The 26,881-nt window shown below is 47.1% G+C and overlaps 1 protein-coding gene across 1 annotated transcript in view; it reads right to left on the reverse strand.

Annotated features, from left to right (window-relative positions):
• The window catches only part of LAP3 (leucine aminopeptidase 3), a 353,892-nt gene that overhangs the window by 215,217 nt on the left and 111,794 nt on the right, over window positions 1-26,881 (reverse strand). Inside the window, exon 3 of the mRNA XM_085642373.1 lies at window positions 22,513-22,567. Within this exon, the coding sequence (XP_085498499.1) occupies window positions 22,513-22,567 (55 nt within the window). The remainder of the gene's footprint in view (window positions 1-22,512; window positions 22,568-26,881) is intronic.

Genomic DNA, 26,881 nt, shown 5'->3' on the forward strand with positions numbered 1-26,881 from the left:
TCAATGGGGAGGGCCTAGACCAACCTGTAGCCTTCATTAGTAGGAGATTACTTCCACTGGAACAGAGGTGGAGTGCAATTGAGCGTGAGGCATTTGCTGTGGTCTGGGCACTGAAGAAGCTGAGACCATACCCGTTTGGGACTCACTTCCGGTTTCAGACAGACCACAGGCCCCTCAGATGGTTGATGCAGATGAGGGGTGAAAATCCAAAGCTGTTGAGGTGGTCTATTTCCCTACAGAGTATGGACTTTACTGTTGAACACCGCCCTGGTGCAGAACACGCCAATGCTGATGGTCTGTCCAGATTTTTCCGCCTTAGTGATGAGAACTCCCAAGTGGGTGGGTAGTTCTCCCCACATTTCAGCTGGAGGGGACACGTGTTAGACCTGGCACCATTGGCGTGGGTCTCCCTTCCCTTTTTCGCTTTTGTCTCCTCTGTGTTTGCCGGTGTTAGATGCTGTGGGCGCTCTGCCACTGCCATTCAGTGCCACAGCGCAAATGCTCCCTATTGTAAATTGACTGTATGAATTGGTATCATCCTAATTGACCCAAGGAACATGATAGGAAAGTCAAATTTAGTGTGCCTGAGCTCCAAATATTAAAGTGCATCTTTTAGTGACGATTATTTCTATATTCTGTGTTTAAAACTACAACTTTTGGGAAGTAGGTATTTTCTTGCCTAAGCCTTCCCATGTGCTCTGCGTTTATGTGTATTGGCTGTCTGGTTTTGGAGGGTCAGGGCATGCTGAGACTGACCTGGATTAGATAGAGAGATCTGCAATTGGAGTATGGGGAGGGGTGACCCTTTGTTCTGAGCCGGGCTGTGCCTGGCAAGGTGAATGATGGCTCCACCTCCCACTGTGCGTCTGATGGCAGACCCCCTCTCCCTGAAAGGCAGGATGTAGCCTTGTAAATAAAGTGCTGCAGGATGACACCAAACTGTTCTGGCTGGGTTCAGTGATTGGGGACTTTTTGAGAACAAAGACTTTGAAAGTCATTGCATCGCTATTTTGGGCCGCCGCAGCTGAGGAGCTGTTGCCGCTGAGAGCCCGCATTTGCCTGTGTTACCAACATCATTGTGATCGCTATTGTGGGCCACCGCAGCTGAGGAGCTGTTGCCGCTGACAGACCGCATTTGCCTGTGTTACCAAAGTCATCGTGATCGCTATTGTGGGCCGCGGCAGCTTTGGAGCTGTTGCCGCTGAGAGCCCGCCTTGGCCGTCCTACGAGAATCATCGCTATCGCTATTGTGGGCCGCTGCAGCTGAGGAGCTGTGCCGCTGAGTGCCCGCATTTGCCGTCCTACGAGAATCATCGCTATCGCTATTGTGGGCCGCTGCAGCTGAGGAGCTGTGCCGCTGAGTGCCCGCACTAGTCACCACTATGAGGATCTTGTTATCACCTGCAGGTGCCGCTGGGTGCCCGCCTTTAAGCCCCGCCCCAGGATTATCATGAGTGCACGCCGCGGACCGCTACAGCGGGAAGTCTGCCTGTCATCACCGCAGCTTTCTTGTGAGGCTGCGTGCCGTGCCCCTTTAAATCTCAGGTACATTGTGCATCACCGGGTCGCGTGGACCCCAGCCTTGAACTAAGTTCATTCCACACGCTTTTTGAGTGACTCTATTGCTTTTGAAGTGAATCTGTAATTATGTGCATTGTGGTTTCTTGATAGCTTTTGAGACTTGTGTTAAGCCTATATAAAGATACTTATTTTTCTATAGCTACTTGTGTGGTGTCCCTTTGTAGTGTCTTCACTGCGTTATTGTGTCTGGTCGTAAATGCTTCACACACTGCCTCTGAGATAGGCCTGTCTGCTCGTGCTACGTTACCACAGGGTTGAGCAGGGGATATCAAAGGGTGCAGCCCCCTTACTCTGACTTAGGAAGAAGGATCCCTATTTGGACATCGGCACCAGCCGCTGTCAACTAGAGATCCCCATTTCTAACAAGGATCGAAACTTCCTCCGTAAGAAATCTGCTTTTGTCATCTAGCTCCTCGTAATGGCTGTTAGTAACGAAGCTGCAGAACATCAAACAATCTGGCAGTAGTCATGCCGAACTTGATGTGCTCCAGGACATCGTAAACATGGTGGCAACAGACTGCCTAGCTATTAAAAGGCTTTTCAATGATCCTGTGTTTGAGGTCTGGTGTGAAGGACGCACTCCTTAGCCAGCCAAGTCGATGAACGTCAGTAAATCCTGCTGCATTTCTGAAGCCCATATTGCGATATCCATTGCTGAGGTGAAGACCAATGCCGCAGCATTTTTTCCTTGATGGAGGGTGTCCTTTGCTACCTCACATTCGAATCCTATCCAGGTAGGAAGCCAAAGCTGACAAAATATGTTGATGATAACAAGCAAGAATGACATGAGAATATGTGGTAGAAGAAAACTGCAGACACGCTGGTAAGTTTGAAGGTCCTTTGTTAGAAGCGCAGAGAGAGACAAGACCGGACTCTTCCAAGCAGGAGTCAAGAGAATAACTGCTTTGGAACAGAACGCTAAGTCAAGGGTAAACATAGAATGGGAATGTGAGTACATTCTCGTGGAGACATTACATTCTGTGGGTCCTTTATTAGAAGCGCGCAGAGAGACAAGAGTGGACTCTTCCAAGCAGGAGTCAAGAGAGTAACTGCTTTGGAACAGAACGCTAAGTCAAGGGAAAACATAGAATGGGAATGTGGGTACATTCTCATGGAGAGATTACATTGTGTGAAAGACTAGAACAGTAACATGTACTACACATCTCCCTTTCCAAAGGCAAAGCAACAAAGGCAGGGTTAAAACAATGAAGGGAGAAAGGAAGACAAAGCAACAAAAAAAACCTAATAAATAAAGTCCTTGAGATACACTGGTGGTCTGCGGCACCTGAGAGAGCGAGAGGTACAACGGCCATCAGGACCTGAGGCTGAAGGGTCCACAGAGGGACTCACAGGGACGAGGGTGTCACCCCCACCAAGAGGCACACACGGCAACCCAGCAGGAGAGACGTCCTCGGGATTCTGGGCTAAAACATAGCCGTTGCTGCTTAACGAACTGGCATGCTTACTCTGTCTAAGGTGCACAACACCCTTGTGATATAGGGCGACCCGTCAGAAATTCCAAACCTCTCCATTGTTTAAGATGACGCAATGGTCAAGACCTTTTTTGACAGTGAAGGGTCCTTTAAATTTCGAAAGGCCTCTCCCAACTCTGCCACTTTTGATCTTGACCTGGTCACCTACCTTGAAGAGGCAAGGAACTGTTTTTGTGGTGTGGGCCACCCCCTTGTAAAGTGACTAGCTGTTTCATCCGACTTATAAGCTTGGGGCCCTGCCCCTCATCAACCCTCATCAACTTGAAAGGGGAACTCTCGCCGTCGACAAGGGGAGTGGTCCGGTAGGCCCAGAGCATCTCATTCACCATCTTGTGCACTACTGAACCATTGGCGGAAGCCATTTGAATGATCCCTTTAACCACCTTATTGGCCCTCTCACACAGACCGTTGCCTTGGGGATTGTAGAGAGAGGTACGGTGATGAGAGACTCCATAACCCCTCAAGAAGGTCTGCATCTCCTTTGACACTGAGTGCTATTGTCCGTAATGAGGACGGAGGGAATACCCTCATCTCTGAACAACCTGCCCAAAAACTTAATGGTAGTCTCAGTAGTGATGTCATTAGTGAACTCGACCACTAGCCACTTGGAGAAAACATCTACCACTACAATGGCAAATCTGTCTTTCTCGTGCAGTTCCCCCATGGCATTGGCATCCACTGTTAGAATAGATTTACAGTTGACATCGGAGGGAGCCAGGACATAGGCGTCACAAATTTCTCTTTTGATGTGATTGAAACACTCTTGATGTTGAGCATTCCAAACGAAACTCACCCCCTTCTTGAGCAAAGAACGCAAACAAGCAGTTTTGTCAGAAACGTTCTTAACAAATTTAGAATAGTATTCTATAAGACCCATAAAAGAACGTATGGTCTTTGTCAGTAGGGGGTGGAGCCTGATCAATAGCACTGCACAAGTTTCTCAAAGGCTTGACCCCCGAAGCACTGATGGTGTACCCTGGTAATCGTTCTGGTTCAAAATAAATTTACATTTATCTTTACGGAGGGTAAGCCCTGCTTCAGATAATCTGTCTAAAACGGTTCTGAGGGTAGTGTTATGTTCTTCTACGGACTGGACATATACCAGGATATCGTCCTGGAAGTAGATGGTGTTCCCCACTCCTTTAAAGATGTTGGTGACTATGCATTGAAAAACGCTGGCGGCTGAGTTTAGGCCAAAAGGCAAGCGTGTGAACTGGTATGTGCCCTCTGGGGTGATAAAAGCAGTGAGGTGCTTGGAATCGTTGTGTAAGTTTATTTGATGATACGCATTTCTGAGGTCGAGTTTAGAAAGGACCCTGGCGCCCTCGAGAGTAGTGACTAACTCCGTGATGCTGGGGAGGGGAAATGTGACGGCTACCACGCACTGGTTTAGGGATCTCAAATCGACACAGAATCTCAATTTACCATCAGCCTTTTTTAGTAATAACAACGGGAGAAATCCATGGGGAGGCTTCCACAGGCTCAATGACACCCGCCGTGAGCATTTCTTTAATGAGGCCTTGCACTTCCTCCTTTACAACTATGGGCACTCGCCTAACTTAATGTTGGACAGGAGTCCTTCTTGATGAGTATGCGATGAGCATATCCTTTGAGTTGGGCAAGCTGTTCCCTAAAGACTTTATCAGCTTCACTGAGAATACTGTTTAGACCCTCATCTTCAATGACCATGACTTGCATGGGCGCCCTTGGGTTGACAATGATGCGCAAGTCATATAGATGTACCCACCCAAGTGTAGCTGGGCCGTGTTCTGTCACGTAAACTTTGCCCTGGATGTCCCTGTGGGAGAAAGTGATGTGTGTCTATTGACTCCTTGATAGCCACCCACAGAAATGTCTTTTGGGAGGAGTTGTTTTGTACCCCACTTGTGATAAAGACATTTTGGGAATAATCGTGAATTTGGATCCAGTATCAACCATCAGACATACTTCACGTCCATCGATTGAAAACATAGCCTTAGGACTGTTTTTCCTTTTATCATCCTCCTATGAGACCTCGTCATACTCAATGACTAGAATCTTATCACCATCAATGTCATCATCTTTTACAGTGTTCTGTACGCTGGCTACACTTGAGCGAAATTTGCTTCTACATATGCGGGCGTAATGCCCCATTCAACCACATTTCAGACACTCTTGTTTGGAAGCAAAACACAATTTAGAGTCTGAGTTATGTGCTGTACTTCCACACTCATTGCACATGTTGACATTGGTAGACTTGGGATTGAAGGGTTTCTTCTTAAACTTTCCCCTATTTTTTACAGCGGCAATGACGCTTGGGTCATCATCGCACCGATCAACGTCTTGTGACTCCTGGGTGGAAATTTCATTCACATCATGGTTGAGAGTTCTCCTTTCAAGTTCTTTCATGTAACCTTCCGAATGCTCCACGACTTTAGCTAGATCTATAGCTGTCTTAAGATTGGGATTCCTTGCTACCCAAAGTCGCCCCTGGATTTTTTTATTGTTGCACTGGACGATAAGCTGGTCTCTAATCAATTCATCTGTCATTGCTCTAAATTTGCACTTGATTGACGTTTCCCTGAGCCTGGAAATAAATTAATCAATTGACTCTCCTGTCTTTTGATGCTGAGTGTAGCGTTTGTACCTGTTCATAACTAGGTTCTCTTTTTTTAGCATATCTCACGTCCAGTCTGCAGATGGCCTCTTTATGATCATCAGGCAAGGCTTGTCCGTTAGCTTGGAGTGCTTAGGGAAGATAGCAGAAGATTCACTGTCCCTCCGTGCTCAGGAGTGCTTTCTTTCTCTTCACAGAAAAGTCATGTCCATCTAGAGCATCCAAGTAATTTCCAAACATAAGGATCCAAGCCTCCCACGGAATACTTGGTGGGCTGGAGTGCACCAAGGAATTAGGTGGTGGAACTACCGATATATGTGCAGAAGCCATGATGTGACAGGTAATGACAGTAACTGTGACTGTTAAAAAGTGCAGAGAAGTGCGTGAAAATAAGGAGGGCCAGGAGCAACAATATATACACGCAGTGTAAATCTTTTGGCAATGCCAAGACTAGAGTAACACAATATACAATGACGTGTATATCAGCAAGAATGGTACATTATTTGAGATGGAACCAAGAAGGCAGGTGAGCAGCGAACTTGTGTGCAGCTTTGGAAAGGTTCATGCAGAGGTGGCAGTTACTGGGGTAAATGCGATATACAAGAGGCGTGTATAGCGCCCTGAGGAACAGTCAACAGGATCTTGGGGCAGAGCGATATACACCATGCGAGTATATCGACGCGGAAAAGGAGTGAAAATATTTCAAATACCTTTGGAGTGGAGGTTGGAGTAGAGTGGCATACAGTGGGCATGCATATCGCCGAGAAGTTTCTTCGTAGAAAGTGTCAGGCAGCCTCCGAACTGCAACATGTGTCGCGTTGGGTTACTGTGGTAACCGAAGAGAGTGCCAAGGAAAATAGCCACCGACATGCTCACGCTGACGTCCTGCATCACCACGTTGCGTGCTGATGTTTCACGTTGCAGGGGCAATGTGAAGTGCGTCAGGGCAGCGATGGGTAACCATGGAAGTTGCTAGGAAACCGTTCCTAGGATGAGTATCGGTGTTGTTGGGCAGAGTGCATCACTGGCAATGGCTGGTGCAACCCGTCATAGGGAGGCCAATACGTCACAGGAAACGTTGGATGGTGTACCTCCTCCAAAATTGGCCTGGAAATACAGGAAACAAGCTACGAAGGGCTGTGGCTACTGTCCGCTCTTGTCGTGGGCTCTGAGTTGAGCGTTCTGCGGTCTGGACAACGCTGTAGTGCAGAAGGTTAGGACCAAAGGAAAATGGATGAACTTTGGCTGGTCTGCACACGGGGTCCACTAGAAATCGTCGCCAAATTGTGGTAAAAGAAAGCTGCAGACACGCTGGGTAAGGTTGAAGGTCCTTTATTAGAAGCGCAGAGAGAGACAAGAGCGGACTCTTCCAAGCAGGAGTCAAGAGAGTAACTACTTTGGAACAGAACGCTAAGTCAAGGGCAAACATGGAATGGGAATGTGGGTACATTCTCGTGGAGAAATTACATTCTGTGAAAGACTAGAACAGTAACATGTACTACAGAATAGCTACTGTGAGAAGTTGGCCTGGTATATGCTGTCCACTAATTAAAGTGGGCACCTTGCACCAGTCCAAGCGACCCTTATTGACGATTAGGTTAAAGACAACCTTTATTGAAAGCTATCCTAGTGGTAGCTATGGAGAGCAGCCTTCAGGCTAAGTCTCGAAGGAATGTAAAGCAGCTTGTTTTACCAGTTTATAACCTCCTGAATGACCAAATGAAAGGAGAACCACACAAGGAATATATAAAATATATGTATTTTTTACTAAACAATCTCTGCTAACCTCTTTATGAGATTAGAGAACAAAGCACACAATATTAAATCACTAGAACAACAGTAAATCGCACAATACACAGTGGGTTCCGGGGGAGACTAAACCATATACTAAGAAAGTTTTATAACAACCCCAACTTGACTAGACACAGTGCCTAGAGCACGTACAATCGCTAGGACCCCAAGGAACCACCCAAGGTAGTGACACAGGGGACCCACGGAGGACGGGTGCAGGGTGTGAACATAGTAGGCGCGAGCTCCGTACAACTCTATGGGAAAGACGAGTTTGGAATTTTAAAGATTAAGGACACTTCAGAGAGGACTTTAAGGAAACCCAATTAAACATAGAAGGCTCTAAGGCTAGCACCCTTGAGAGTACCGAGGTACCCGTGTTACCTATCCCACAGGAGCCGGGTGCATAGGGGTCAAGTGATGTCGGAACCTTCGTCGTTTTCAATGGTGTGATGCGAAAAAGTGCTGCTGCCGGGAAGATGAAAAGTGTCCGGTGTGATCCAAGCCTGGATCGAAGATGAGAAGAACCTGAAAGCAGAGGGGACAGAGTCTGGGTCACTTCACAGTGACCAGGGGCACGATAGACGAATGCCCACCGATGTCGGGTGTTTCAGGTGAGAAGAGGTGAAGCTTGACTCTGCAGCCAGGGGGACCAGGAGACGTTGACGACGACCAAAGTCCGGAGGTGAGCTGTCCCACGAAGGATGTCAAGTGCTGGGGGGTCAGTGTCTGGATTGAACACCAACAAGCCTTGGCAACTGCAACCCAAAAGGGCAGAGGAAAGATGCTTCGGTGAGGACCAGCAAGGTCCTGGGAACTCTCCAAGCTATGGAGAGTCAGGGCACGTCTGGAGCAACAAGGGAAGCCCACGGAAAGTCAAAATTACCTTCACAGGGACCCACAGGTCGACGGACCAGGGATTGCGAAGGGACCTCAAGCTGAATCTCTAAATACCAGCCCACGGAACACTCGTGGAGTGTAGGCCGGAAATCTTCGGTGGAAATACTGCTCGGGTCAGGACTAAAAGTAGCCCAAAGCACAGCCTCAGGGGTCGCCCAAAAGCATATGCTGCTGCAAATGTATGCGGTGCACAGGGGTTCAGGTTGCACAGTGCCCACGAGGAATACGGGCCTCAGAATTGCTGAGTGCACAGATCAACCTCAGAGACCTCGGGAACCCACCTCCTGTGTTGCAGAAATCTTTGGAGTCCTCAGGAGCTCGGGAGCTGCAAACCGGTCAGATGCCTTTTAGGTGTCTGCCTTGCAGGGGAGTAACTCCTTTACTCCAAGGGAGATTTTTCAGTCTTCCAGCGTCGTGCAGATCGTTAAAGTACTTGGTTTCTATAGCAGAGTTTAGTCCAGGTAAAATCTAAAATCCTGTAGTTAGGGGTTCCTACTTTTTACCCAAGGAAGGGGTGGGACAAACTCTGGGGACCCACCTATGGGAGAGTCAGGACAGAGGGGTGGCTACACCCATGTCGTTTGTCCAGTTTCGCGCCAGAGCAGGAGCAAATGGCTCCTGCAACCGGTTTGAGCTGGACTACAAATGTGCCCCCAGTGCAGACATCAAGGCACTCTGAGTGCAACCACCCATCCCCAATACACTAAAGCCGGTCTGGGAGGTGGTCACACCTCCCTGTGACAGGAAGACTATTGTCAAGCCTTCCCCTGCTCGAGCTTGGCTCAGCAGCAGGAGGGCAGACTCGGGTCTGTGGCTGGCAGCATCCATTTTGTGATGCCCAGGTCGAGAAAGCTGGTACCGGGAAGCCCTGTATGCCACAATTGCCCCTCTAGGAGGGTGGAATCATACCTCTCCCGCCAGTTACTGGTGGGGAGGTATGATTCCAAGGTGTTTTACACCAAACACGACATGTTTCTATGCAGCCGTTTTAAAGTTAGCATTTACCGCGAGGTTATAATGCACTTAAGTATATATGGTTGGCTGCAGCACAAACAACCCCGGAAAATAAGTTCCGAAGGTTGCAGAGGGGCTCTGCTCATGCAGGTGCACCCTCTCACATAAAACCCAGCATCCTGCCTTCAGGATTGATAATGTCTGCCATAGGGGTGACTGATAGGTTTATATGTGCAGTGATATAGACTAGATATAGTGAACCTATATCTAAGTAAGGGGTGCATGCACCACCTTACACAGGCTGCGGTAGCAGACCTGTGGTGTCATTTTGAATGGTCTCTTAGGGGTGGCACAATACATGTTGCAGTCCCTGGGAGGCCTCTGGGGTACCTAGGCCCTAGGTACATAGTATACAATATACTAGAGACTTATAAGGGTACCCCAGAATCCAATCTGGAGTGTACCTAAAGTACACACACAACTAATTTAGGGAGAAAGCAGATAAACTGTGGCCCTGATTAGCAGGATCCCAGTCAGACTAGTCAAAGACCAGCAAAACACCAGGAAAAAAGTGGGGGTAACCATGCAGTCAGATTCCGCCTTCCTACAGCTACTCTGATGGATGTGGCAGTCATTGAAGACCATCTTTTTCAAAGTTGTGAAGGGCAGGCAGGGTTTTGTGATCTGTACTGCTCTACTTGCATTAATACGGAGTTTGCTTTGGTATAGTCAATAAGACAGGTGGGTTTGTTGTCCGGTGCTTTATATTTCCTGTTGACCACTAGCCACACCAGTATCTGGAACCTTAACTTTTTCCTCTATTGCCTTGTCAACCTAGGTCGCTTCAGCTTCTTCTTGGCGGGATGAGTTGGTGGTGAGGAAGAATACTGTGGCATCAGCTCCCTGGAGCGGTGGCAATTGTAGCTGAGAATATGGCAGAGGTGGTTTAGGGTGTTACACTGGCTCAGACTAGTTTGAAAATCTTACAGAGATATGCATCACCTGCTGGACATCTGCTGGACATCTATAATCAGGTTGGCAGGGACCTTGGGAGTTGTTTTTTAACCAATTTTTATTGTTTTTCAGCTTCAACAGCAACATTTATTGTAAACATGACTAGGTGCCAGGTCCATTTCTATAGACTTAAGTGATTTTCATGTTCACTATGCAAGCATAATATATCAACAATGTTACATTCATGGAGCATATATAATTGACAAGAGTTAACAATGCTCAAAAAATGTGCACAAGAACTCCAGCCACATACTCCTTCATTGCAACTCCCTACCTCAGACACCAGCAGTTCAGTACTACTCCTAGGTCTTAGCCTTTCATAACAAGCCATGAAACGCGCTCCATTTTCCCCATATTTTCATAATGTTCTGTAAGTATCTATTATACCCACAAGTCTCCCTTTCAGCCGCTAAACACTAGTTCATATTGGTAAACCTGTCTTGAAATGCAGGAGACAGTCTACTTCCCCACGGTCTGGCGATATCAAGCCTAGCCACCACCAGTTCTTTATCACAAAGACGTTTGTTATATTTCAATTTCAATTGGGGTGTGTCATGCGGACAACCTGCTTTTATAGCCACCTCTTTGGGAGCCCATTGAGCTCATCCCAACCCAAATGATCAAAAGTTTCCAGGTCCCGCGTTTAACATTTCTAAGGTATTAGGAGAGTTATTAATCAGTGTTTTGCATAAACGAGATATCTCCTCCCACCACAAATGGTCCATCAGTACCCTACATTCTCAGGGGGTGAGGGCAGGGGGAATATTCTTTTATGTTTTGTCTCAGTTTTGTAACATCACATAACACGCTTCAGCTGTGTATATGTAAAGTGTACTCAACTTTTAAAAACATTACCATCCCTTGGAGGGGGTCGTCTTGTTCGAATACCTTTCCATTCAGTCGTAGATGTACCAGTTCGCATTGCTTATTCCCCCCTTTGCGTGGGTCCTGGCTATCTGTTGAAGGGACTGCCCTATATATCATTGTGGAATATCCCCAAGTCCTCAAAGCATGATGATCAATTTACAGGACCGGTTCGTCCTAGGGGAAAATACTTAATGAGGATGACACAAGGGACACCCAGAACTACTTATGCAAATCTGGGAGAGATATAGAACTGAGTATCACATTTTCAGGTTTTCCCATCCAGGTCTGTGCATAGAGTGTTCGGTCTATTTTCAGAAAGAAATCCACGGAGTTCAAATGGAGATATTTTATAGTATCACAGCAAATAAATGATGGACGGAATGCTGACATTGCAAACATTCTCCCCCAGTCAAAAGATCTGGCTTAAATCCATCCACCCCAGTTTGGACCCAGACATATGCAAATCAGTCTTGACTCTGTGCCCCATGGGAACAGTCCAGACCGAACTGCCAGGCCAGGTCCTCCATGGACCGAAAACAAGCATCCTGGGACCAGTTTCAGGGTATGTCACCCTTCTTCAGCCAGGCTAGCTTGAATCCAGTGGTGCAGTGAGCAAGGGACCCAAGTCTGGGCATACCCATCCCACTTAGGGCGAAAAGTGTTACAGCAAACAAATGATGGACGGAATACTGACAATGCAAACATTCTCCCCCACTAAAAAGATCTGGGTTAAATCCATCGTTCTTTTGCCCACTACGCCACCCCAGTTTGGACCCAGCCATATACATACAAATCTGAGAAGTGGCATTTTGTATATTTCCTCTCTGCCGAGCAAGAACAATTAGAGCTTTGGCTAATGTGGCACAGCCTAACTAAACAGTTCACAAATTCCCTTTAGATTGCATTTATAGCATTCTTCCATGCCTCAAGTGACACCTAGTCAAAGCGTCTGCCCTTATCCAGTACGTCAACAGTTCCATCATCAATTCAAATATAATGGGATTAGAGGGCATCTCTGCCAAGTAGCTTGTTCCAGTTCAAATGTTGCACACAGTATTCCATTTACCACAACATGCAGCAGTATAACCCAGGCCATGATCCATACCAAAACCCATCCTACTAATAACCGTGAAAGAAAGCTCCACACCACAGTATCAAATGCCTGTGGCAGCCAGTGACCTCAGTACTGTTGCTTCAACTACAGAGTCTGTATTTTAATGTATTATTAAATCTACTATGACTACACCAGATCATCCTTCCAAGTAAAAAGTGCTTGCTAGACCTCAGTAAACAAGTGTGCCTATGCAAGGATAGAGTCTACTGGCCAGAGTTGTGGCCAATCCCTTGGTCTCAATATTCAATAATCAGATTGACCTGTATGAAGTACAGTTTTCGGGGGACTTTCCTGGTTTATTATCAGTATTATCGTGGCCATGCATAGGCAGTGCAGTAAACAAGGTAATTCCTAGGCCTCCACTTACATTCCTAAGCGATGATTAGCTATTTTACTCAAAAGATAACAAAAGAGGTTTGTCAGTTGTTCATTGTTCCTGAGTTCCCAACCACTTTTTAGCTAGGAAATCGCCATGGTGACCTCATCAACAGCTATGTTCCGGTCAAGCACAAGTCTGTCTGCATGGCTCAAACAACGTGTCAGAACAACGTTGAGAGGGCCACCGGGCAAGAAGGTGTTACTGGGCTCATCCGTGGTGGCTGAGGCCTTTTACCCCTGATGTTACAGGGCCCACCCTACGATGGATCCTGCTCAGCGGGGCCAAGTAACCCCCTTTGCACCTGACCCTCAGTTGGTAAGCGTAGAATGAGCAGTCAAGGCTCCTTTGGGGGGAGGGGGATTGGAGGGGAGCACAGATCCAGATCAGTGAACATGACTCGTAACTCAACGTGCAAGCAGTGCAAACAATAAATCAATGTCCAATCAAATACTTTTATAGTAAAAGAAGTATTTTAACTCTAACTCTATACATGCAAGGGTAAACGACATTCAAAAGCAATAACACAACCCCCCTTGAGGTCGGGGCTCTAGTAGCTGCATTAGGGATCCAGACAACAATGCAGTTGGGCACTCAGGGCAAGGCTGCACATCTGTTACTATGCAGAGGACTTTTCCGTCCCAACAAATGCCTCTCCCAGATCAGATCACACCAAACTAACACTTAACCTGGAGAGGTTGGGTGGTCAGATCGGTAAAACCAGCAGGAAAGTCCATCAGCATTCCCATGACTCGATCCGGCTCTGTGCTCCACAACAAAGACTAACCCTTACAAAGAAATAGACTATCTCAACAACTTGGGATTATCTCCCTTTATAGCCAACAACTATTTCAGAGGCTTATGATCTGTCTGCACCACAAACTTAGTGCCAAAGCGACAGAGGCGGATGTTATGCAAGGCCCACACTATGGCAAAGCTCTCCTTCTCAATAGCCGTCCAGTTCTGCTCCCTGGGTTGTAATCTCCTACTAATAAATGCTAACGGACACTCTCGACTCTTATCATCCAGTTGAGCTAACACTGCTTCAACTACCCTGTCAGGCATCCATCAGAACAATGAAAGGCTGACTGTAGTCAGGCGCTTTCAGTACCAGTGCAGTGCATACTGCCTTCTTCAGTTTCTCAGATGCGTTTTGAAACTCTGCAGTCCATATTACCTTCCTGGGCTGCTTCCCAGAGGTTAAAGCAGTCAATGTGGCAACTATACTCCATAGTTCGCCACAAAGTTTCTGTAATACCGGGTGAGTCCTAAAAAGCCCCTCACTTCAATCTGGGTAGTAGGTATATCTCACTCCATCATAGACTGAATTTTGGCATCCAATGGGCAAATCTTACTGTTCCCCACCTCATGCTCAAGGTAGACCATAGAGGACTGCCCCATCTGACACTTAATTGCCTTGATGGTCAGTTTTGCCTCCTGTTTCCTAGCCAACACCTGGTCCAAGTGCCTCAGGTGGTCTACCCATGAATTGCTGAATACTGCAATGTCATCCAAATAGGCCACACAGAATTTTTCCAACCCGGCAAAGTGCTGAAAAGTGGCAGGAGCATTTTTAATTCCAAAAGGCATCACCCTGAACTGATCAATCCCCTCTGGCATAGAAAATACAGGCTTCTCCTTTGCATTTGGTGCCAATACGATCTCCCAATAACCACTGGTCAGATCAAAGGTGCTCAAGTATTTTGCTGCACCTAACCGATCCACAAATTCATCTACTCTGGGGATTGGATGGGCACCGGTTTTGGTTACTTCATTGTGGGCTCAGTAGCTCACACAGAACTGCAAGTCAATAGACTTTTGCTTTGGCACTAGAACCACAGGACTATACCAAGGACTATGAGATCTCTCAATGACTCCCAGGTCCAACATTTTGGCAACCTCTGCCTTAATGCATCCCTGAACCCAGTCAGACATTCTGTACATCGTGGCCTTTACTGGCAGACTGTCACCTGTCTCTATGTCATGCACACAGACAGGTGTCAACCCTGGAGTCAGCGAGAAGGGGTTGGCAAACCGTCTCAAAACGTCCCTACACTCTCTATGCTGCTCAGGTGTTAACTCGGGGCTAACTGTACCCAATCCACAATGCAATACTTCATGTCACTATGCAGAGAGTCAGGAAGAGGCTCACTGTCTTCCTCCACTTCCTCTGCCACAGCCATGACCTTCACTGTGTAGTCTCTGCGGAGGTAAGGCTTCAGTATGTTCACATGGAACACCCTCTTGGGTACCTTTGTGACACCGGTGTCCAACAAGTAGCTTATCTCGGATACTTTCTGAACTATTTTGCATGGCCCACACCATTTGTCCTCCAAAGCCCTGGGACAAATTGGCTTCAGCACTAACACCTCTTGACCTTATTGCTACCCAGTCAGTGTAGCTTTCTTGTCGTACCATTTTTTATCATCGCTTGGCTAGTCTAAAGGTTTTCCTTTGCCGGACTCCTGTATTGCACATCAACTTCCTGAGGCCAATCTTAGTCTACCACATCCTACTGTGGGGTGTCCGAGGTACCTTCCAACCCTTCTCTCAGTAAGGTAAGTGGACCCCTCACAGGGTGTCCATACAGAAGTTCAAAGGGACTGAACCCTACTCCCTTCTGCGGAACCTCTTGGTAGGCAAACAAGACACATGGCAGGAAAAGACCCAGCTTCCTCCCAAGGTTCTCTGGTAGAGTATCCATAATGCTTTTCAGTGCTTTGTTAAACCGCTGCACCAAACCATTGGTTTGGGGGTGGTATGCAATGGAGAAGTGGTATGTCACACCAGTTTGCTCCCATATCTCTCTCATGTAAGAAGATATGAATTGGTTTCTCGGTTGGAAATTACAGTCCTTGGAAATCCGACCCTACAAAAGAATCCATTGGAGGGCTCTTGCTACCACCTTTGTAACCGTGCTCCTCGGAGGTACAGCTTCGGGATACCTGGTGGCATGATCCACGAATACCAAGATATACTTGTTGCCTAAATGTGAGGGTGGGGGGGGGGGGGGGCGAATGGACCAACTATGTCTATTTCCACTCGCTCAAATGGAACATCTACAGCTGGCAGTGGCACTAATGGTGCCTTAGTCTTCCCTCTTGTCTTATCACTCAGCTGGAAAGATAGACAAGTTCTACAGCTCTGTGTCTCTACGCATCCCTTGCCAGTAGAACAGAGGGTCTAACCTATCCTGGGTTTTTCTAATCCCCAAGGGTCTCCTGCTAAGGGTACTTCATGTGCCAATGACAAAAGGAAGTTCCTGTGCAATAATGGAACCACTACCCTCTTGCTAGTACCTGGTTCAGGATTTAGCGGCTCACTATAAAGTAGACAATATTTCCAGCCAAAACAGTGCTTCCCAACCACCCCTTTGCTGATATGTTCCTGGCCTTCCTTCCGAAGTCCCTCAAGCATAGGGCCCTCTTCTTGTCATCCCAGGAATAGCCCTGCAGCAGCTAACAAAATCTACAACTCTGGAAGTGAACCAGACTTCTACTCATGGTCTGCTTTGGGAGTCTCATCCTCTTCTCCCTTTACAGCAGAAGCGATGACCTCCACTGTCACTGCCTTCCCAGAGTCTGCACTTTCCTGCAAACTACCTTTACCTGGTTGTTGCAAATCAGACATCATCTCAGTCTCACTCTGAGACTGTGATGCAGCCTGTGCTCTCGTCAACACAGCTGACGTTCTCCAAGCCGTAAAGGCTTCTGGTCCTAGCACCAAGCCAGAGGCAATCAAATAAATCATTGTCCAAGAGATATCCAGCTCTTTCCCTTACTCTGACATTGATCATGGCCACCTTGACATTGAGATCAATCTCAACCCTGGCATGCGGATACTCAATGCCCTCTCCACTGGCTACCAATCCTGTATCCTTGGTTCCGGTGAGTATCTCCTCAGGCATAAGGTACTTCCTCTCAATCATAATGCAAAAGGCTAAAATATCCCTCAGGGCAGGTACTTTCCACCCATTAATATTAATTTCCAGCACAAATCCCATTGTATTCAGATGGATATGTTTCAAAGCACCTGGGTCCCTCTCCCAAATGTTCATAGCTACTAGGTTGAGTGCAGCTGGTCCCTTTCAGAGACCATCACCCATGTGTAACATGCTTGCTATCACAGGTGTGGCTGTGTCCAGTTCCTTCTCTTGACAGTCGCTCTTGTAATGTCCCACCTTGTGGCACGTAAAACAAGTCACCACTTTGGATTTAGAAGGGCTTCCTTGCCTTCCCTTTTCATGATGCTCCTTGTTGGACACACCATTACCATTACCATGTTTCCTTGGCCTGCCTTGAGTCCCAGGAGAATTCTTATGGCCTTAGCCTCCAGTTTGGAACCAGTCTGTGGAGAGTACCTCTGGCTTACACCCATGCTGCCCCAGCCCTTTGAGGACCCTGTTAGCTAACCCCTTATCAGATAACACTGCAAGTTTTTTTGGATCCCTCTCTATTAGATAGGAGGTATTGCCTAAGTGGGGTAGAGCACTCCTTCTGCAGTTACTGAATCTCTGCAGGTATTGAGCACAAACCGCCTAATGAGAGCTTCCTTTACTTGTTCATAGACCATCTGGTCTGCCACAGGCATCATCCCAATGACGGCTGTCCCTTCCAATGACATGCGCCCCATTAAGGCACCTGCCTTAGACACCTCATTTAAGGCCTGCGCCTTACACAACATTAAAGCCCACAAACCATTCAAAATATCCCGACCTTCCAGATACGCATACACAAGATGTTTTGGAACCTTAGCCACAACCTGGCATGACCTGGAAGTAAAGTCACTTATCTCAGATGGAGTTGTCATTGCTGCCATCCTAAGCTTCTCTCTCTCAAGGGCTATCCTTTCCCTTTCCACATCTTTCTTTTTCCTTCTATTTCTCCTCTCACACTCTGTTTTTCCTCTCTCTCTCTGGCAGTTTCTTCTCCCTCACTCGCAGTTTCCCCTCCCAGGTCCCCTCCCCTTGTCTCTCCCGTCTCCTCTCTTCTTGTTCCCTGTGAGATAGTCTTAACTTCTCCCTCTCAAACTCTCTGGCCTGCTCATCTTCCTAAGCTTTACAAAGTGCCAACTGCAAGTTCAGGGTCTCTGCTAAACTCAACCCACCCATGGGAATTATTCCAGGAAGCAGCGACAGTGGTACCCTAGCAATTCAAGGTAGTGTACACATCTGAGGTATTCAAGAAACTAAAGGTGGTAAGTGTCTCGGTGAAACCCTGGGAAATGTATTAGGGTGCACATTTAGCATGTGTCTGGGATATATCTAAGCTAAGGGGATCCTAGAGCCTGAATCCACAGCGCTCTCTTATTGGGTTCCTAACATGGTTACCTTCCCAGAGGCAGCTACAGGCTCCTCCCTTTCACCCAGCATCTCAAACTGGTCGCTATTGAAATAAGCAAGGACCTCTTTGTTCCTACTCCAGGAAAAGCCTCCACCTCTATCCCTACATAAATCCTTCATCTGAACTATTGATATGGTGTTGAGGTAAATTCCCAACCAATACGAGGGTAGCGCTTTGGGCGCGCTTCCCGGTCCAACAAGACTGCAATCTGTGAGACAGGCCCATGTCATGGCGCACATGCATGATCCTTGTATTAGGGATCCAGACAACAATACGGTTGGGCATTCAGGGCAGGGGACACGTCTCTTAGCATGCAGAGGACTTTTCTGTCCCAACACAAGGTAAATTCAGGCCCGCTACAAATTTCTTGAGCTCCTCATCCTTGTACAATGCATCAGATCTTAAAAATGATCAGTGAAGATGTTTGCCATAGGTCTATCTCTGAGTGCCACTGCTCCATCAGTGAATGTAACCCTGTGAATCCAATAAATACACGTCTATGTTGTCTAACAAGGTCAAGAGATTACTGGCTTTATTTCTAATCACATAATTCTGTTTACATAAGCACAACATTATGTTAACCTCTATCTCTGTCCCATAGTCCTTCCTTCTTAAACCTCAGGTGCCTCATCACCTCAAGAGTGTGCTGTCTGACATTCTTATTACGGTTTGAGCAGGTCAGTCTCTACATATTGAGCCCACCTTTGTCGAGCTTTTTACAGTCCATCTATTTTTAATAAGGCCATCCTCTTTAGTAATGTTTTATATGCTTCCCAGTGTATTCAAGAGGCAACCGATTCCCCAACATCATAGAATTAATTAATTGTGGTCTAAGTCAGGCACACCAATATTGGAGCCTCTCACCGCTCTCATGCATAAAATGACCATCCTTCCCTTCTGTAACACCTCTAAGATGCAAGTGGCATGACCACTGGCGTAATGCTCTTAGCTAGTATTGAGGTGCTTTTAAACCTTAAAGATATTATATAAACTTGAGAGAGCTGGGTATGTGTGAGTAGTTTTGCTGCAGAGATTCTGCTAGTAAAGCAGAACTGGGCCTTGGGTTGACAGGACATCAGAATGTAGGGCCAGAGTAGGATCTATCGCCCCAAATCCTGGCTAGCACACAGTGCCTCACCTGAACTCCTAACCTTCCTAGAGTAACGGGTGAAATTGGCAACCTAGAACATGACCCTTTAGTCCCCAAGGGAACCTTGGAAACAGATCTTCACCTTTCGTCACTCACTCATGCATGTCGGTAGCAAACATAAGAAACACAAAGAAAGTTTACAATACATTTATTGAGATTATCGTAGTCTATTATGAAGCAAATGTGCTGCGATCACTATGCAAAAGAAACTAAACAAAGTAATTAGCATTACTATCAGGCTGTATAAAATAAACATGGATCCATGCAAATTATCTATCTGTCCAGGCCTACCCTTACTGTGAGGATACAGGGATTTATAATATACTGTGTTGGAAAGCTGCAGCTGTGAGACTGTGTTATGTCTAAAACATTAGGAGCTGTTAGGGACTTGAGCAAAGAAAAAAGTACACCATGTTGTTATGCATTCCAGGCAACCTTGTGCAAAATGTGCAGATTGACGCACGAGAAGAATCAATGAATACGAAAACAACATGTACAGTGTATTCCTAAAATAATGTCACAAAAACAAATGTGTTATGTGTGGCTGCGCAAAGCAGAGGCAGCCTAAAACATCTAATATGCTAAACTAAGGGAGAACCATAGTGGGCCCAGAAGGAAAATCACTATAGTTTGTAAAATGCAGTTGGTTCCCATGAGCCTTCCTCTTGAAGCCAATAATTCCTACTATATCCATGAAATGTCAGTCTATGTGGAGGTGAAAACCCCATTTTAACTGTGGTATATCGATCTAACCTTTCTTTCATAACCATGCTGAAGTCCCCACATGAAACTGCACCATCACCTTACTTATCTTTGTCTCCTGTAGTTTAGCTGTACCCGGCTGATGAGCCCATATCTAAGGCGAAACCGGTCTTAAGTTGCTTGTGTTCCAGTTTAGGGAGGACCTGGCTTGGCAGTTTGGGCTGGACTTTTCCGATTGGAGGAGGGTCAAGACTGATTTGCATATAACTGGGTCCACACTGAGGTGACATGGTGTGCAAAATAACAATAGATTGGGACACGGCCCGAGTATTTACCAGTGGCTGAGATTAATTCAAGCATTCCATCAATCACTGTTTTGTATACTTTAGTGTTGCCCTAATTGGGACGGGTATGCCCAGATGTGGATCCCGTGCACACTGACACTGGAACCAAGCTGTTCCTGGCTGATGAGCCCATAACTAGGGCGAAACCGGCCCTGGGTTGCATGTGTTCAGATTCAGGAAGGGCCTGGCAGTTTGGGCTGGACTATTCTGATTGGAGCACAGTCAAGACTGATTTGCATAGAACTGGGTTCAAACTGATGTGATATGGTGTGCAAAATAATGATGGATTGGGATGCGGCCGGAGTAATTAACAGTGGCCGAGGTTAATTCACGCATTCTATCCATAACTTTTTTGTATCCTGTAGTTTGGGCGGCAGGCATATAGAGAGTATTACTATTGTATCTCCATCCCAACTGCCAGTCCCTGCAGAGTTACTCACCAATCACCTGGCATCACTCTCTTAAGTAATATAGCCAGCATCTATGGCTCTTCATGTCTGTTACCCTTGTTATAAGCGTCACAGGGTAGATTGGGTGGCCAAAGTGTCAATGGAAAATATTTTTCTTCCTCATGAAGATACGAATGACCAGTGTCATCCATCTGCTGGGCTTCCAGATCACCCTGGCTCTCCTAGTCCGCAACTTGATTGGCGTCTTCAACATAGTCAACCACCTAACACTTTATTCTCAGTTATGCAGGGCTGTAATATGTCTAATTTTCGTCATCCGTATTACTAATCTTGGGGAAAGGTTTTAATGATACTTTACTGGGTGAAGTGAACTCTAGCAGGCTCTTAGAAGTAATATTTTGGTGGAAATCAGTAAGATGGTCCCTTTTGCAGATTTACAAATATGTTTTCATCTTTTTAGATAATTTTATTGGTTTTTAAGATTTTGTCCTGAAGAAAGTGGTGTGAACCATCTGTATAATGCCAAAATGCTGCGTCGATAACCTGTGAAATGTTTCTTTGTTCTATTTGATGACAACCTGCAATGAGATTTTCCTTATGTGAATTATGGTATTTTGGAGTTGTATGACTACTAAAATTAATTAACACTGTTTTTAGAAAATCATTGAGGACTGTTTATAATGTGGGATTAAGGTGATGAAACATAAGGTGAGTGCATTATCGGGGTATGATTCAAGCATGTGAATCTATGAAAAGCCCAAATGGTTGTTTTTCACTCTACCCCACCGTCTGCTCAATTCTCCCCTGATCTGGTCTACATGTTATACCATTACCCCCATCCGTTACTGCCAACCCAGTCCTCATCTCTCTTTCTCATCTACGTATCCCCTTCCTTTTGATCTTAATTGCCGTACCAGGTTCCTGTCTGGCAATCTTAGATCATTTAGATTTTTCACAGCCTGGTGGGCAGAAAATCTAGATTGTATTAAAGACAGAGAGACTAAGATTTTTTTCATTTCCATTCAAATTTGGTTGTGCTATATCACTTACATGTTCCTCCTTCATCCAACTTGGCCATTTTCCTCTCTCTTCCATCCTGAAGTTTAGAAAGTTCTGCTCATCAAACAAAAATATGCACCCTTGTTTTTTAATGGGGAGGAACCCACGAGGGCCTTACAACTTGGGCAGCCTGAACAACACTGGTCACTCAAGAGCAATTATTGAGGGGTATCGATTATGGCATGCTGTACCTTCATCCACTCCAATTTATGAAGGATTGTATCCAGAAAGTTACATTTTGGCCTTCTGCATATATTACCCATTCAACTGATCATTTGGGGGCATCCTGTGCATTACTTTGTGCGCTATGGAACAAATCTCAAGAAAGACAAACTTCCAAAAGGGGCACAACTGTACATAAGAGCAGCAGACACATTTTGCTGGGGATCTTCCTAAACCCTTAAAAATCCAGATAGGTTCCTCTACAACAAGGATGACAATAGATTGTGGGTCAGCATGTTAATAGTGCTTTAAGGTAGGTTGAAAGGTTACAGAGAGCGTCATGAAGTTCGGTTCTCCTGCCCCCTCTGAATGGCAATGCTTTTTGGGGTGAACACTGACTGTGCCTTGAGGCACCATTTTGCCTGCTAACGCCCTCCTGGAGAGTCCAGCCCGAAAGAAAATTGCCCTACTGTCACCTAAATCGTCTGCCACAAACGCATACTGAAGTAAAATAATCAATTTTGGTCATCATGTCCATTCTACCCATTTCATTACAGATTTCACAACTAGGGGACACAAACAAGGTTGTGGGGAAATATATAAGAAAATTTTTCCTTACGTATTGAGAGTTTTAATAAAAATCAAATGGGGCCTTCTTACCGGATGTAGACCATGAAATATGCGTGTTCTGCCTTTCTTTATTGGGGGTCCGGATCTACGAAAAAAGAAAACAAAATTAGACAAAGAAGTAAAACCTTGACACAGGTTCCACAGAATTCCAGACCCTGAAAGTCTTTGTGGCTTTATTTTTTTTAAAGCAATGCCTCTGTATACCACCTGCCTGTTTTCAATATCACCGAACACACCACCACCACCTCTCTTGTGTATGTGCTTAAATCAGAAGGAGAAATGCCACTTCGAATAGCTATCCACAAGGCTCCCCAGAAGGGAGGAATGGGCTTTAGGAGCACACAGCAGAACTGCCTCTTACGCCGAAGGTAAATATCAAGTCACGGGAACAGCAGAAGTGAAGAAACTGGTCTCAGGAGGTTGCACGGACCGGTAGGAATTTTTAATGCTGTGTATCTGACTGAGTTTTAAAACTTCAACAAAGAAGGGAAATAAAAAGATGCTGACGGACAACTGTGTGTTATTATGACTAGTATGTAGGAGAGCATTTGCAGGAACAAGAAAAACAATAGGAACGCAAAAAAACTGAGCAAAACGTCAGATTTGCACGGTTTGTGGAATAAATGTCTGCAAAACCTGCCAAATCTGACACCTGAAATCCCTGGGATCATTTAACGGATGAGATGTTCTATGTTGCTGGCGCAGTGGTACTCGTTGAGGTTACACAGGGCAAGTCTGCAGCACGGGTGATGAGCCCTTTCAGTGGCAACACATATCAGATATATAAAAAATAATAGGGACACTGAAATGTATTACTGTTAGAAGGTGGGTCTGACCATCTGAGCAGCCCGGATTTTTCACTTTTTGAACACCTATTTGTTGAGCTTTTACTGTGGGAGAGCCTCATAAGTTGGGACTCACCCATAGGGAACTCATGATGAAAGGGACTGCATGTGTATTTTATCGGTGTGCCCCTGGTGCAAGTAGGCCGCTGCGCTGCAGCCAGAGTAAGGGGCACCGGGCTGGTTACATGCAAACATGTGTGTACATGCGTGTGCACAAGTGTAAGGGCTGCGCAGAGGAGATTCCTAAAGTGCGCAGCCCTGGAGCAGCTACAAATTAAATGGTGTGGCAGGACTTATGCAGAACTGGGTGGTGGCATGGAATAAGCTTTCTACAATGGGAAGAAACATTTGAGGGAAAGTCTGATTGCTTTACTGTTTTTATTCCATTATTCTCCTATGAGGATGGGGAGCACATGGGCTAGTTTTGCTTTCCTAGGGCCTACAAATTCCAGATGCGCACCAAAGTCCACTATAACTTATGTGAGAGGAAGTATTCTGCAGAGTCCAAAGTCATATTTGTACTGCTTTTGGGTGATCCAGAAATGTATTATGTCTCGGAGTCAGCTCATAACCAGGGCCTAGCTGGGGCTGACCCTGCCAGGCTGAATTAATGACCTTCCTCCCCAAGCTGTAGCATCAGAGGCCCAGCCCTGCACAAAAAGCATTCCAAGGGCGAAGGCCTCCACTCCAAGAAGAGAAGATGGGTGGAGCTACAGGTTCATCCATCAGCAACTGTCACCTGGTGCCAGGCACCAAGCTGCTCTGGTGAGAAGGCAGCGAGGGGGGAAGGGGCTCTCAGAGGCCATGTGGCATGAGACCCCTGGACGTCGCTATTTTGAAAAAACCCAGAGGCCTGGGCAGGAAGGAGGGAGCAGGGGCAGAGAGGTGATGTGTCGTTGTGTGATAGGGCAAACAGAGACTTCCTGCCAGCCCCCTCCCAAATTCTTTGAAAGAGTTTGCGCAGGAAGAGGAGCTCTCTCTGGGAAGTGCTCTGCTGAGGAAGACTGGTGTTGGAGCCTGGCTCCATGGGCAGTTGAGAACCCCCTGACTGTCCCAGGATGCATAACTGTGCCAGGAGGGGAGTCCAGAACCAGTGAGCAGAAGCCTGGGCCTCTGCACAAGGAGAAGAGAGGCCCAGGAGAAGAACCAGGAGGCGAGCCAGGCAAACGGCTGGTGCAGGGAGCCCGTGAAGATAGCTCCCTGCTGAAGCCACCCTCTGTGAGGCCAGGAGGGCAAAGGAAAGTGCTCCCAATGGCTGGGGTGCACCACTAGGAGCAAGAAGAGGCCAAGATCATGAAGATCGTTACCCTGGGGGGCTGAGATATGCCCCCCAGAAGGTAGGCGACCTTTGACCTCAGGGAAGACCGACGACGATGCGCGTGGGGCTCCGCCTTACATGTGTCCCCGGGGTGGTTCAGGTCCCGGGGGCTGCCCCCACATGAAGTCAAGTCGGGGGGCGCCGTCGTGCTCCCGAGTGAAGATGCCCCAGCGGGGTGCCAGGAGCCCACCCTGATCCCCGAAGAAGAGTGGAAGCCAGGGAGCGCCATCCCACTTCCCGCGAAGATGCCCTGAGCCCCAGGATCCCAACTTCCAGCCCCGATTCCCCGAATCTAAGTCGGGGAGCGCCAGCTTGCTCCCTGTGAAGAGTGCGAGGGGCCCGGGACCCCATCACCGGGCCCTGAAGTGAAGGATGGCAGGGGGAGTGCCCCCGAGGTCCGGCGGGATTCTTCGCGTCTGCCTGCCAGAGCAGGCAGACCGGAACTGTGGTGCCGGCTTCCGCGGCACCACGCGAGGTTGCTGGCCGTGTGGGGAGCTGGCGGAGGCAGCTGGGGGTGGGCTCCTCTCCAACGATTGAGCCATGCAGGGTTCCCAGGTGGGACCGGGACCCCACAGAGGAAAAGAGGAGGCGCCAGGGCCAGGGTAGGACCGGGCCCCCGAACAACGGACGGAGCAGCCGTGGGAGGACTCCCCAAGCTGCCAGAGCTCACCTGGGGATCCGGGTGGGACAAGGCACCCCACAGAAGAGGTGATGCGGCGGGAAGCTGCCAGCGGTGATAGCGGCCCTCCCCGAAGCAGCGGGGGAGCGGCTGCTACAATATTCAGGGGAAAGGGAGAAAGTGACCCATAATGCCCCGCAGTGCTGGTGTAGGCCTGCTGAAAAGAGCAGCTTTTTCCCGGCTCGTGGTGGCCCCAGGAGGACGGGGTCACCGCCAAATGTGTAACAGGGTGCAGGGAGAGCTGCAGGAGTAAGGCAGGCTCCCCCAGCACGACAGAAGAAAGTCCCTCCCTAAGTCTCTGGGGACTTGGAAAGAATAACCCCTCAAGGGCTCAGCATAGGCATCAACGGCACCCTGTGGCTGGAACTTTAGTTCTTCAGCTGGGGGTGCGTTAAGGATTGCGCCAAGGAGTGAAATGTGAAGGGCTTAGTTGGGGGATGTCTGGAGGTGAAGAGGAGTAATTGCACCCAAAAGGCATTTACTACATTTAGAGGGACGGAAAGTCACATGTGTAATGTGAAGTATCTGTGTAAGGTGGAGTCATAAGCAAAGTGGGGTTATGTTGCCAGACACTCCTGCTAGGGTGTCTGGCTGTATACGCTTATTTCTGTGATTCAACTGTGATGCCTTTTAGGGGCTTTAATTGCAATGCATTACAACTGTTATCAGCTATGATAAGTGCCTCATTTAAAGGGATGCCCAAACATGTAGTCTTGCTACTGCGTTAGGGGAGGATCAACCCAGACTGTTAGCTACTAAGATGTAGAGGTGCATACTGTATAGCCTGTATACAATTCTCAGTCAGGGTTATGTGTCCCTAGGGCAGGTGTACCTATTTTTAATGCTTGTTGAGATGATGGGGTGGGTCGCCACTGGGATGGTGCCAGTTGGCAAGGCCCTCGCTCCAGGTTATGTCAACCCACTGCATTAGGGGGCAAGATGATGTGCATACATGGGAGTGGTTGTATTAGACCCCACCCGCCCCTGTGGGAGGAGTGGAGATGTTATGCAATGTCACAAAGTAATTCCAACAGCTTAGCTATATTTGTAAATTGGTGCATAGTATTAAGTAGTGTGTGTGTTTAATAAATGTACTCTTACTTTTCTAAAGTAAAGTACAGACTGGACAATCAACTTTTGAGTGTTATTTCTGCGCACCTGTAATGACGATTGCTAGCCTACACCACCTCCCTAGAGTAAGCCTTAGACTACTCTGCAACGCTACCCTCTGAGACTCAAGCGCTGCGCTAGGGTCTTTGGTTCCCAGAGAAGGACAAATGTGACATGTTATTTGTGCAGGCCTCACAGACATGCCTCGTTTTCCAATAATGACTGATCCGTAGAACGAGGATTCCCCACCAAGCCATGTTCTGCAAGCACTTTCTTATGTTTACCATCACATCAGTGAGCAAAGAGACAGCAGCAAATAGACACCAAATGCTCTTCATGGCAATGCTGGGTGCTGTGGTCAGGAGAGCACAGGGTGCTTTTAAAGGGGTGATCACTAAGCATTGTTTATCAAAGGGACATTGGAAAAGGCACTTTTTTTAGCAGCTC

Source organism: Triturus cristatus, chromosome 2_2 (assembly GCF_964204655.1).
Source record: "Triturus cristatus chromosome 2_2, aTriCri1.1, whole genome shotgun sequence".
Classification (NCBI taxonomy): Eukaryota; Metazoa; Chordata; class Amphibia; order Caudata; family Salamandridae; genus Triturus; species Triturus cristatus.